This window comes from Rhagoletis zephyria, unplaced genomic scaffold, assembly GCF_001687245.7.
Source record: "Rhagoletis zephyria isolate East Lansing unplaced genomic scaffold, Rhagoletis_zephyria_1.1 Rzeph_scaffold_00985, whole genome shotgun sequence".
NCBI lineage: Eukaryota > Metazoa > Arthropoda > Insecta > Diptera > Tephritidae > Rhagoletis > Rhagoletis zephyria.
Genome location: NW_016158069.1, coordinates 96,517 through 110,490, shown reverse-complemented (window position 1 = coordinate 110,490; position 13,974 = coordinate 96,517). Strand labels below are relative to the sequence as shown.

The 13,974-nt window shown below is 36.7% G+C and overlaps 1 protein-coding gene across 2 annotated transcripts in view; it reads left to right on the top strand.

Annotated features, from left to right (window-relative positions):
- HUWE1 (HECT, UBA and WWE domain containing E3 ubiquitin protein ligase 1) overlaps positions 1 to 13,974 on the top strand; it is a 110,106-nt gene that overhangs the window by 6,565 nt on the left and 89,567 nt on the right. The window contains exons 2-5 of one of the 2 annotated variants that reach the window (XM_017615251.1): positions 6,133 to 6,372; positions 6,426 to 6,647; positions 7,169 to 7,440; positions 7,503 to 7,960. The exons of the other annotated variant lie outside the window; for it this stretch is intronic. Coding sequence (XP_017470740.1) covers positions 6,133 to 6,372; positions 6,426 to 6,647; positions 7,169 to 7,440; positions 7,503 to 7,960 — 1,192 coding nt within the window. The remainder of the gene's footprint in view (positions 1 to 6,132; positions 6,373 to 6,425; positions 6,648 to 7,168; positions 7,441 to 7,502; positions 7,961 to 13,974) is intronic. 2 annotated transcript variants of the gene reach the window in all.

Here is a 13,974-nt window from a genome sequence, read left to right as displayed (position 1 = left end):
AAGATATAGAGGCTTCCTCTCTCCCACAGAGGCTCAAACGGTGGTCGGTCAATTATCTGAGTGGTCGACATTCGTCGGTAATGTTTAGAGACAAATCAAGAAAAATAAAACAGGGGGTTCCACAGGGTGGTGTCCTTTCCCCGCTACTGTTTAACTTTTACATTTCAATTATGACATGTGTTCGAAAGTAAACAGGTATCTCTCCGAACTTTCTCGCTTCTTCACTGCAAAGTGTCTAGCCCTCTCCCCTANGAATTGATGACCTGTGTTTGAAAGTAAACGGCTATCTCTCCGAACTTTCTCGCTTCTTCACTGCAAAGTGTCTAGCCCTCTCCCCTACGAAATCCTCCGCGACCCAGTTCACAACCTGGACGAAGGAGGTCAGGCAACTGCTGGGAATTCACGTCGATGACACACCAATTCCGACGGTGAATAACCCCAAAATACTCGGAGTAACATTCGACAGCCTGCTCTCCTTCTCTGCGCACGCAACCGCTATTGTCAATAAAGTACAGAGCCGCAACAAGGTCCTCAAGTCGCTAGCCGGCAGTACTTGGGGCAAAGACAAAGAAACGTTGCTGGCAACATACAAGGCAATAGGCCGGCCGGTTTTAAACTACGCAGCGCCAGTGTGGTCGCCGGGGACTAGTAGGACGCAGTGGATGAAGCTCCAGACTGTACAGAACACCGCACTCAGGACAGCGACCGGATGCCTCCTGATGTCGCCCGAACATCACCTCCACAACGAGGCACAAATGCTCCCCATAAGGGAGCACAACATAATGCTCTGCAAGCAGTTCCTTATCGGGAGCCACAGAAGTGGCCACCCATACAGACAGATATGAACTGACGGACGAAGTCCAGAGGTTCATCAAGCAACCTCTGGACCCGGCAGCTTACCGACTGGCCCTGAACGGCATTCACAGGGAGTCAGTCTCGTGTTATGTAGACTCTAGACCTGTGAATGCCGTTCTAGGCATACCGCCACCGGACATAGACGAGACGGAGCTTCTTCTGCCTCGGGAGACACGAACGATAATAGCCCAACTCTGCTCTGACTACTGCAGCAGGTTAAACTCCTACCTGAGTAGATTGAATGAGGATGTGCCAAATGAGTGTCCGGCATGCGGAGAGACCCCACATGACTCGAAACATCTATTCGCATGCCCGGAAAACCCGACAACCCTAACGGCTTTGTCCTTGTGGACCGACCCGATAGAAGCTGCACGCTTCCTAGGGCTGCCGTTAGTGGAACTTGACGACAACGACTGAGATATCAACCGATCTGTGCGGGGTTGTTGTAGCCGCTACAACAACAACAACAGCAACATATATATATTATTTAGAAAGTGAAAGTTCTACCTTTAATTTGATATACATATTTTATTATGATCTACTTTTGAGGTTTAAGAATCAGTGATAAAAAAAAATTAAAAGCATTTACAAGCAAGTGACAAGTGTGGATTTTATCATAGTTTCTTTTGCCCAGAACTTATAACCCTTACCAAATAGAATTCTCCTTTTGGTGTGCACCAACTGGGGCTACCGCCCCAGTGATGTAGCCTTGGCAAAGGATGAGGTAACTAGAATTCTCTTTCGGTGTGGTAAACCTGGGGCTGCCGCCCCAGTGATGTCTATTATGGTTACTGGGTGTTTTATAAAAATGTCTTGTATATAAAAATGTCTTGTGCAAATGAATATTTAACATTTCATCAAGCGAAAAACGCAAAGGAAAATTGTGATTTTTGGCCATTTTTCTAAGGGGTCCCTAGGGAACCATAGGGGACCTAGGTGGTCGGGGGTTGCATTTTTGGCAATGGCGGTTCATTCCCTCTCCCTTTTTAATTGCGGCAAATAATATTTATATAGTTAAAATCAGTGTAAAAAGTACTAGCAATCTGCATTTTTGGTTTTTCTATAGCTGAACGGTTGGTTATCTTGATGTATGCCTAAGATAACGATATTTCCATTTAATATAAATATGGAAACAACGAACCATTTTTATTTTGTTTCGAATTGCTTGCATGACTTTTTTTTTAATTAAGTAAGCAAATTTTTGTTTGAATTTATGTTTTTTGAATGGGAACATACCTCTTTGTCAAAAGCCTACAAAACGCGCTCAAATAAAACGTTTGCCTATTTGAAACTTTGAGGCGCTTAAAGCAAGTGAAGAAAAGCTGCCATTTGGCCAGCCTTTATACGTTTTAGTATATTCCAAATAATTTTTGACCTTTCTAGCAGCGAAGCAAGCAAAGCAAGCCTGCATTGGGCCAGTACCTTAACACATGGTTGCAAACTGACACATAAGATGTGTTGCCATACTGTACAAAACAATACAATAGAAAGAATTCTACGTTGTTTAAAATATTTTGATGTTTGAAAGGTATTAAAAATATAAAAATATCTTCTTATTGATATATATATGTTTTACTTTTTTTGTAAGGCTTATGAGAAAAATGAGATTTTATAAAAAAACATGCCTACGCAGAAAGGTGTTCTCTGCTAAAGGTGTTCAGTCGCTCTTCTTCGGCAACACAGAAACGAGACTTGTACTTCGTGAGGGTTATAATCCCTAAGTGCGGCCGAAGGCCGCCTACGCAGAAAGTTGTTCTCTTTTGTTGTTTTGCAACACATTACGGATAATTCAACGTAGTGAGGGTTATAATCCCCAAGTGCGGCGGAAGGCCGTCTACGCAGAAAGTTGTTCTCTGCAAAAGGTGTTCAGCCCCCTTTGGCAACACAGAAAGGAGAATTCTACTTAGTGGGGGTTATAATCCGTAAGTGCGGCCGAAGGCCGCCTACGCAGAAAGGTTTTCTCTGCAAAAGGGGTTCAGTCCCTCTTCTTCGGCAACACAGAAAGGAGAATTCTATTAAGTCAAACTTCCGAATTAAAAATACGCTTTAATTATTCAAAATTCCAGTCTGGCAGCACCAAGTTTGATGTTATTTTGCTATCTTACTCATCGTTTATACCGAACCATCAAATTCAATTTTGTGATTTGCGTAAATTCAAACAAGCTGTTTTCCTGTTGGCAAATTGCTGTTGGCAAAAATATTTCCAGCAGAAACCAGCAGCTTCCCCTCAAAATGAAATGTCACTTTACTCTCCCAATTTCCCCTACTTTGCAAGTTTTTTGCGTACGCGAACGCAAAAACCTGTAAGTTTTGGTTAAACATGAACAATTAACAGCTACGCGAAGGCAACTAATAATAAGGTGTTGTCACTTAGGGGGTGGTTGTTGTAATTTTGGCAATTTCGGCATACCAGCGTTACAGTAATGCCTACTGTATTTATACCAATTTCATTTCTGGGCAAAATGGAACAAAAAATGGAGCAGAAAATTTTGTGAAAAAAGTATGCGCAGGTATCACTGTTTCGCTTTTGCTTTGACCTTTCGTTTCAAATTCATTGGAAAATTTGAGCGATAATTTCCAATAATTGTGATTTTGTAAGTAAATTTTCGGTAAATTACATATCCAACATATTATTGGAGCAGTCTCTCGGATGGCTATGATAATGCACTTTGGTCTAACAATTTAATGGCATAATTATTTTATAATATAACTGATAGAATTCAGAAATGTAATTTTAAAATGGTAACGAAAATAAAAGTCGTAATAAAATTCCCTTTAAAGTTTAGATATTTAAAAACTAAGTACGCATATACATGTACTTCCGAACTTAAGGAAAAAATACAAATAAAATTCCATACGGGCTAATATGTCATTTTCATTAGAATTTAAGAATAATTAAATAAATAGAACGGTATAATTTAACTTGTTTTAATATGAATAAATGAAAGACGGAAAATAGTCCTTATTTTTTAAGTTTTAGCCATCATCATATGAGTGTGGTACGACCGAGTGGCCTTTTAAGTTTTACAAATAATAATTGTAAGGTAGAAAAATTGAACTGAATAATAATTATAAAAATCAATATATTTGATCGAAAAAATAAAAATTAAGTAATAATAATTTCTTTTGAGCGAAAAAATGAAACTGTAATACACTGGTTTACAGGAAAAATATTTTATTGATGCAAGCTTCATTTAACTGGTGTGGGGTCCACTGATATATGTATGTATTGGAAATAGTACCCAAAAAGTAGTAAAAATAATCCTAATATTTTTCCCCTTTTTCTACTACCCCAAAATGCATGGCCGCAATTGGCATGCAGAAAAAATGAGGTTATGTAAGTGACATCACCTTATATTTATTTCACCGTGGTTTATACGAAAACTTTAACAACAAATTATATAAAAACTATTGGGTTGCTAGAAAAAAGGGGGGTATTTTTCAAAACGGAGTCCTATGTGAATATTTTTTGTGTTATTACAGCTCAGCTCCGAAATTTGCNTTTAACAACAAATTATATAAAAACTATTGGGTTGCTAGAAAAAAGGGGGGGTATTTTTCAAAACAGGGAGTCCTATGTGAATATTTTTTGTGTTATTACAGCTCAGCTCCGAAATTTGCAAAAAACACCATATTTCAAACCGAAATTATTAATAAATTAGTGTACAGATGTAGTATATTGTTTTTTAATAAAGCGTGAACTCTTGTCTACAGGTTTGTGTAAAAGATTTTTGATTCGGAGCATGCGTTTGGGCACAGCAACCCAAAATCTTTGTACAAATAACTAAACCGTACCCAGCAAAATAAACTTAAGGTAGGTTTTTTAATAGTTTACGCATATTTTTGCTTTAAAAACGATTGAAAACAATCGAATCGGCACCTTGCAAAAACTTTAAATAAACTTGTTACTAAAAACGTACATATGTATTAGGGCGGGTCGAAAATCAAATTTTTCTCGAATCTCTTGGTTATAGTGAAAATATATTGTATCATGAAGTCAACAACAAGCTTGCAAAATATTAGTCTTTTATTTTAGTTGTAAGAGCCCGCGCATCGACCGCCAAGTGACCCACAGCACACTAGTCGAATAAGACCAATTATTGTTAAAAATTCTGGGTTCAGCAAAAAGTTTTAGTGCATATTATTAGATATTGAATCCGTTAATGTAAAAGATAAAGTCAAATATCATTTCTCGCAGCCCTTTGGCTTATCGTTAATCTCAAAGTTATCTTCTTCCAATAAAATTTTAATTGTTCTCTTGATAATTGCACAGGCCTATAGTCAAAACATGTAAAGAACAGCGTTAATATTGCTGGCGTGCATTTAGGTCGCTGCTTCCAAATATTCTCATCTTTTTTTAATATTTGCTATAGTTTGCGAATTTTTGCAAATTTAGGAACAATTTCTAATAGAAAATCCATTATTTTCCATCATCGTGGAAAAATTTTGTTTATGCAAATGAGTGTGGAAACACTGAACAGGTACCACTTCTAGAAACACTAATTAGTTTACTTATGCTTATGCATACAATATAAAAATTGCAAATATAGGAAAATTACAAAAAATTTTATTCAACATCAGGAGCAAATAGTAGTTGCCTGGCCATAATGTGATGTGAGAAATAAAAACCCGATTTTAAAACCAATTCGAGTCAACACTCTTTTGAATTGAAATTTGGTTTATGCATTAGTTTTGAATAACAGCGAACTGGGTCAAAGCGCTTTATGTGTCGGTATAAACAAGGTATATGACTTGCTCTCTCTGTCAGCTCTTTGCAGGAAACTGCAAACAACACTGAATATGATTGATACTTGGCTCACCATCTGTAATCTTAGATAGTAAACTTTTATGGAAGTCTCACGCTGAGAAACAGGGCCCCCAAAGCCTTAACATTGTTCTGGCAATGCAAATGCGGGGTCTGTCACCTACAGGAATTTACACCTCTATGAAAGACCTATAATCAGATATACATCTGTGGTGTGGTCAAGCAGACTCTCTATCAATAGCATGGGAAATCTGTCTGTCAAACTTGAAAGATCGTGTGTGTTCAAAAGCATTTGAAAATTCATGTGGAATGTTCTGTAGGTCCTTTGTACTAAATCATATATTTATAAAGTTAGCAGTTTTTCATAGAAAAAAATAAATAAACCATCATGTAGAGATGTCCGTATCAGAAAATTATTTTGCCCGAAAAAAGCAGCTTTTACCGCGGCGGCGACAATATTAATCGTAAGAACAAATTTTTTTAATAAATGTAATTTTAATTTTTTTTTCCAGGATGTTCGACTGTTACTCCTCGTTTTGAATTTCACTACGCTTTTAATTGAACACTCCTTCTCAAGACATCTATACAATTCGGTCGAACACTTGACTCAGTTGCTGTCTTCTCAAAATATGGACATTGTTCTAGCAGTTTTAAACTTGCTTTACATGTTCTCTAAAAGAAGCAATTTCATACCACGACTTTCGCTGGAGAAAAAGGATATGCTTTTAACGAAGCTTTATAATATAGCTGAGGTACATTTGAGAAACATTTGAAATGTAAATAATTTCATTAAATTTATATATAGCGATGGGGTGATCCAAATTATGGTTTAGCTTTGATAGATTGTTGTATAAGAAAACCAAAATTGGAATTCCTGTATCAACTTTCCATCGAATACTCAGATGAAAATGGACAAGTTGTTTTGCTGGAGATACCAGACATGGTAAATACGTGCAAAGGCTTGCCTATTTCGGAGGTTGTCAAGGCGATATGTGGACATATGAAAAATCCTTCTGAGGCAGTTAAGGTAAGTTATAAATTACACTGTAGGGACGCTAAAATGACACAAAATACGCCAAGATACGTTAGCTCTCCTGCAAAATATTGAAAATATGAATATGTACTACAAAAGTACTTTTACTAAATTACTCCTTAAGTTAGCAATGTACACTATAGAGCTAAACTGAGCACACGGTGATTTTGTTAAAGGTTTTCAAAGTTAAGTTAAGTTAAGTTACACCTAAATACAAAGACATTATAATTATTATTATTCATTTACGTATATTATAAAAATTACAAGCAAATACTTCAATCAACAAATATTTCATTTATAAATATCAAATTCCATTATATTTAAAATACGCGCATATGTCATAATCTAGTCAATATATTTTTTGGAAGGGGCGGGGGGGGAGCGTGCACGAAGAAAAGAACAAAAAAATTTTAACTTTAACAACCTTGCAAATATTTAACTAAAACCATCATGCACACAGTTTTGCACCATAGTGTAGGTATACTTAGCAAATAACTAATTGATAACATTTTTAGATGAGGATCGCGCATAGAATTCGGCTTGTATCTGGATTTAAGCATCAAAAGTTACGTCTACAATTTGTTCAAGCTCGTCTCCAAGCTATATCCGTATTGATTTACTCTAATGCATTACAAGATAATGTCGAGAGGATTCTTTATTCCGGCTTCGGAGAAGAACTGTGCGAACTAATAGACAAAGAAGATGTATATTTGGTTGAAATTCGTGCAGCAGTACTCAGGACCTTGACTTCAATGCTACACTTTGACCGAAATCCTAATGTACCAAGGTGTGTACATCTTACGCCTGTAATAATGCTCTTTTATTTTTAGAAAACATATTTTTCTTTAGACCGGGTTCTCGGTTGTCGAAAATTATTCAGTACACTGGAGCGGAACGCCAAGGAGGCATTTTACCACTTTTGGTTCGCGATTGCATAACAAGTTTGACTCATGAAGGGATTTGTGAAAAATATCCATTGGTTTTAGCAACTTCCTTGTTCAGTCTTCTTTATCATTTAGCCAGTTATGAAGCAGGCGGCCATGCTTTGGTCAAAAGTGGTATGATGAAATCATTGCTGGAAGTCATTAATTGGCCTGGAGTCGATTTAGAGCACATTACTTTTGTTACGCGAGCTGTTCGAGTTATAGACTTAATAACAAATATTGACATAAGCAAATTTCACCAAAGCAATGGCTTAAATATTTTTATTGATCGCATGGAGAAGGAAATCAATTGTTGCAGGGATGCTCTTGCCAATTTGGAAAGAAATGACGATTCGGTGGACAGTATGGAGCAAATGACAAATGGTAATATTTTTATTAAGTTCAAATTGTAAACTTTTTAGCATTATAAAAATTATGCCGCGCACTTGCTGGAAAAGAGTCGTCATCAAAACATACACAATATTAAACAATGCAAAAAAGAACGCACTCGCGTCACGAGAATATAAATATTTGTATACAAAACATTAAGTTTGGATACTTTTTCAGCAAATGAGTAATATTTTCTGATAGATTGTAGTTGTATTATTAAACGTCATAGATACATATGTATATGGGGCGTTCCATACCAAAATGGAAGGGGTCCACACTTCATGTGTTTGATTTGTTTAAAATTTTTAGGGTTGATGGATAAACATAAATAATAAATAAATATAAAATTTGTACCTGATTAATACATTTTTAAAAACTTTACAGCACAAAAACAAAAACAAATGGATTTAATAGTTTTCCAAATATCTCGAGAATGGGGCGAGGAAAAAAATCACACATACACACATCAAAATTCTGTATGAAAAAAAGTTTTAAAATTTTTTTTCTTGAAAAATTTTTCACATACAAATTTTTTTTTAAAAAAATTGTTCTTAAAAATATGCCATCTCAAAAAAAAAATGGAAAAGAAATCAAAATTCNAATCGATTTAATAGTTTTCCAAATATCTCGAGAATGGGGCGAGGAAAAAAATCACACATACACACATCAAAATTCTGTATGAGAAAAAGTTTTAAAATTTTTTTTCTTGAAAAATTTTTCACATACAAATTTTTTTTTTAAAAAATTGTTCTTAAAAATATGCCATCTCAAAAAAAAAATGGAAAAGAAATCAAAATTTGCAATATTTAAGTATAGTATTACGAGGTGCACTCTCCAATAATTTGAGTTATGCATTTTTTTTACACCGAAGTTGGATAAAATGAGTACATTACAAATTTACAAACTTTTTTAATTTTTTTAGGATTTTTTTGAGGATGCAGTTGTAGCCCATTAAATTTTAGTATAATAAAGTGCAAGTTTTAAGCTACTGCAAAATTGCGTTGATTTTTAATATTTATGCTGACAGCTTTTTGCACTTTTTTCTTATGGAAGAAAATGCGCAAGACCGTTTTCAAAGAAAATAAAAAAACAATAAGGCCAGTTTTGCAATCGCTTGAAACTTGCGCTTTAGTATACTAAAATTTAATGGGCTACAAAACTGCATACTCGAAAAAATTCTAAACTAAATTTGTAAGTTTGTAATGTAGTCATTTTACTCAACTTCGGTTTAAAAAAAAAATCATAACTCCAATTATTGTAGAGTGCACCCCGTAATACTATACTTAAATATTGCGCAATACTCAGAGATACTATTGTGATTTTTTTAAAATTTTATTGAGACGGCATATTTTCAAAAACTTTTTTTTATCAAAAAATTTGCATGTGAAAAATTTTTCAAGAAAAAAATTTAAAAAATATTTTCCCACCAAACCAATTTTTGTTGCCGGCAATAAGAAAACGTCCTCGGGAACAAATTTATCTCCATCGTTTCGATTTCTTATTACCAGTCGCTCTAAAACGCCCGCCTGGGCGAGTCGCTTTCTTATTACCTGAATGAGTCGTTTTCATATCGCTTTATTATTCCTACGGGCGATATTTGCAATAATTTTATTCTTTTTAATACTTCATTACTTTTTTTATACAAAACTGTGACTTAAAAACGAAATTAATTATTTCTCTCGCCATGGCGCTTCGTATTTTTTCACTCCTCCTTTGGCGTAAATTCGATGCTTTTGGAGAATCCTGTTGACGCAAGATTCATCAGTTTGGGAGTAATAATGATAACATATTCCTAAAATGACAGGAAAGATATTATGTTGTCGATTTCTCACCACTTCAATAAATCGGCAAGTCGCCAATATGTCGCCATTGGCGATTGGTGCCTATTCTCATGTTTTGCATGGTGGATCTTTACATTGAGAATTTTGATGTGTGTATGTGTGATTTTTTCAAATTTGTTCCTCGCCCCGTTCTCGAGATATTTGGAAAACTATTAAATCGATTTGTTTTTGTTTTTGTGCTGTAAAGTTTTTAAAAATGTATTAATTAAGCTAAAATTTCACATTTATTTAATATTTATGTTTATCCATCAACCGTAAAAATTTGAAACAAATCGAACAAATGAAGTGTAAACCCCGTCCATTTTGGTATAGAACGACCCCATATAGAGTATGGCCAAATTATTATACTCAAGCTGAATACTAAGTTTGGTAAAATACAATACATATCAGCATATCGCTGAATTATTTTAATGTCTATAGCAAAATTTTATACAGACAAGACTAAAAAGTAGAAATATATATATTTTTTTTAATGTACTACGTTTCTAAAAATGGACTAAAAATGGAAAATATGAAGAAGGCTCATCTCAGAATTTGGTGCCAAAACGCCCTATCTCAAACGAAAATACATGGAAAATGTGCTGCGATAGGGCGTTTTAGAACCGGCAGTTGAGATAGGGCGTTTTTCAATCAAATTCTAAAATAGGGCGTTCTTAACCAAATTCTGAAATAGGGCGTTGTTGAAAAATTTTCTGAAATGGGGCGTTTTCGAACTGGCTGGCCGAGATAGGCCGATCTTCCACTCAGCCATCGATATTTACATTAGACTGTCCCAAAAATATATGGACAAAAATTGTTTGCAAATTTTGATATGCATACCCTCTATATTTGTGCTTTTTAGCTAAACAACAAAGGTATATATGAATTTTTATGGCTGTAGGATAACGAAAACCCTTGCCGAATTTCAGTTGAAGTTTTAGTTAATGGCTTGAATTAAGGCTACGAAATCGTCCATGCAAACTTTGGAAATGCGAAAAACTCGATATGTTTCCCATATTTGAACGCATTTCTAATAAATACTCATCTTTAAATTTTTAATAGGAGGGCAGGATTTCTCCCAAGGATATCGAAAAAATTAATGAACTAAAAGAGTACATTGGCTTTGTGAGGATGTATTACAGGGCTGCAAAACGATATTTATTCTAGTAGAATAATTTGTGTATGCCCTGAAAATTTGCAATTGTAGAACATTTCTTAATTGGTGAACACTCTTTTTTTGCCTAAAAGATGCCACGCTATGAGCGACGCCTATGTGTCATGCTTGGTCTTGTCAAAAATGCCGATCAACCGAAGTCGATTTATTTAAATTCTTTAGACAGTCGAGAAATGCTTTTTCTGAAATCGGGAAGGATCTGTCGGCGCTTGTTGGAAAATTAGAGCATTATGAAAAAATGTTTAAAGTCTTTCACATGCCTCGAGAACCATCCAAACTCCGAGGAGAGTCGAGAAAATAAACGCAGGTATGTTAGTAGTCCACCTAAAAAGATAGTCACTGAATCTCCACACNCAAAAATGCCGATCAACCGAAGTCGATTTATTTAAATTCTTTAGACAGTCGAGAAATGCTTTTTCTGAAATCGGGAAGGATCTGTCGGCGCTTGTTGGAAAATTAGAGCATTATGAAAAAATGTTTAAAGTCTTTCACATGCCTCGAGAACCATCCAAACTCCGAGGAGAGTCGAGAAAATAAACGCAGGTATGTTAGTAGTCCACCTAAAAAGATAGTCACTGAATCTCCACACAAAAATCCTCCATCTCAGCCCTTAGATCTAATCAATCTTTCTTCTCCATGCCCTCAGGCATTGAACCCTCCGCTATCTAAAGCCATATCCACTAGGTCTACGCCTAAAAATAATAACGACAATCAAAGTGTTGATCTAACAGTATTGCCATCGGCTTCTAAAGCTGCCCTATCTATCATAGGTGGTCCGAATAACTCGCAATCCCGCATATCTGAAGTCACTACCAAAAAGTTGGTTGTAATTCCGCCGAGAAGATTAATCTTTGTCTCTAGATTTGCTAAAGACACTTCTTCGGATGATATAAAGTCGTACATATCGACTAAGATTAAAACTAAAGATGTATTTATTCGTAAATTTAATTTTAAATACGATCGTGATATTTCATCTTTTAAAATTGATGTAGCTGCCTATGATTTTGATTCACTACTAAATAATACGAGTTTGAGTATAAACCTAATACTAGTAATAACAACGTAGCTAAAATTTCTAATCTTAATTCTGATTCAAAAAACTAACTCACAAGTCTAATTTAAGTATTTACTATCAAAACGTTAGAAGTTTGAATACCAAATTAACTGACTTATATTTAAAAGGCTTTGACTGCAATTATAATATTATTTCCTTGACCGAAACATGGCTCAAACCTCATATTTTTAATTCCGAAATTCTTCCAAATGGATATCAAATATACAGGAGCGACCGCGAGGACAGAATCGGCGGTGGTGTTCTTTTTGAGGTGGATTCGTCGATACCATCCGAGGAAGTTAGTGTTCCTGTCATTGAATATACCGAATTTAAATGTGTACGTGCACAGGCTGGTAAGAGTTATGTTTATTTATCTCTTTGCTACATCCCTCCTGATTCTGCCATATCAGTATATACACAACTAGTTTCTTTACATGAGTCCGTAAATGCAATGCTTACGCCTTCCGACTATGATTGTTTTGGGTGATTTTAATCTGCCACACATTTCTGGAACATTATTGACACCGATGTTGTACCAGATCCATCTAGAGATAGGTGCAATGTATTTCTGGAGGAAATAGCTGAACTTTGCCTAAAACAAATAAATATTTTTGTCGAAATAAGTTTGGAAAGGTCTTGGATCTGGTTGTTGTTGTTGTAGCGGCTACTAAGCCCCGTTCGGGTCGGTTCATCCATCAACGTTGTCGTCAATTTCAGCTAGGGGGAGGCCCAGGAAGTGTGCGACTTCCACAGGAGCTGTCCATAGGGACAGGGGCGTCAGCTGAGTGGGGTTCTCAGGGCATGTGAAGAGGTGCCGGGAGTCATGTGGCGACTCTCCACATGCCGGGCATTGGTTAGGCACATCCTCATTGATTCTACTCAAGTAAGAGTTTAGCATGCTGCAATAGCTAGAGCGAAGTTGGGCTATTGTAGTGCGGGTCTCCCGAGGCAGACAAAGTTCTGTCCCGTCCACGTCCGGTGGTTGTGTGCCTAGAACGGCATTCACAGGGCGGGAGTCTACATAACTTGAGACTGATTCCCTGTGAATGCCGTTCAGGGCCTGTCGGTAGGTTGACGGGTCCAGAGGTTGTTTGTTAAACCTCTGGACTTCGTCCGTCAGTTCGTAAAGATGCCTCCTGACGTGCCTTGGCGAGGGCTCTTCCGCGAGCAGTTGTCCGTTGGGATGGCCACGTCTGTGGCTCCCAGCAAGGAACTGCTTGCACAACATTATGTTATGCTCCTTGACTGGGAGCACCTGGGCCTCTTCATGTAGGTGGTGATGGGGCGTCATCAGGAGGCATCCGGCCGCTGTTCGTAATGCCGTGTTTTGACAGGTCGGTAGCTTCATCCACTGCGTCCTGCTAGTCCCCAGCGACCACACGGGCGCTGCATAGTTTAGAACCGGCCGGCCAATTGCCTTGTATGTTGCCAACAACGTTTCTTTATATTTGCCCCACGTGCTGCCGGCCAGCGACTTGAGGACATTGTTGCGGCTCTGTACTTTGTTGACAATTGCGGTTGTATGCGCCGAGAAGGAGAGCAGACTGTCGAAGGTAACTCCGAGGATTTTCGGGTTATTCACCGTCGATATTGTTACGCCGTCGACGTGAATACCCAATTGCAGTCTAACCTCCTTCGTCCAGGTGGTCTTGGATCTGGTTTACGTTGATGATGTTCCTAAGTGCGCTATTAATCGGTGTGATCCCCTAGTTTTGACAGACGATGCATACCATCCCGCTCTTGAGTTAAGCTACGGAATCATAAATGAAATACAGAATAATAAGTTATATAGTTAGTGCAAGTACTAGATATGTTTTTGCGAAAGCTCAGAAAAATTAACAAAGAACTTTTAAAGTTATCTTGGCCAATATATATAGATGACGTGGAGCATAATAGCCTATTTCCACCAAAAGCTTAACTGCAGTTAAGAGCTCAGATAAGTACCAATTATTTTAACATG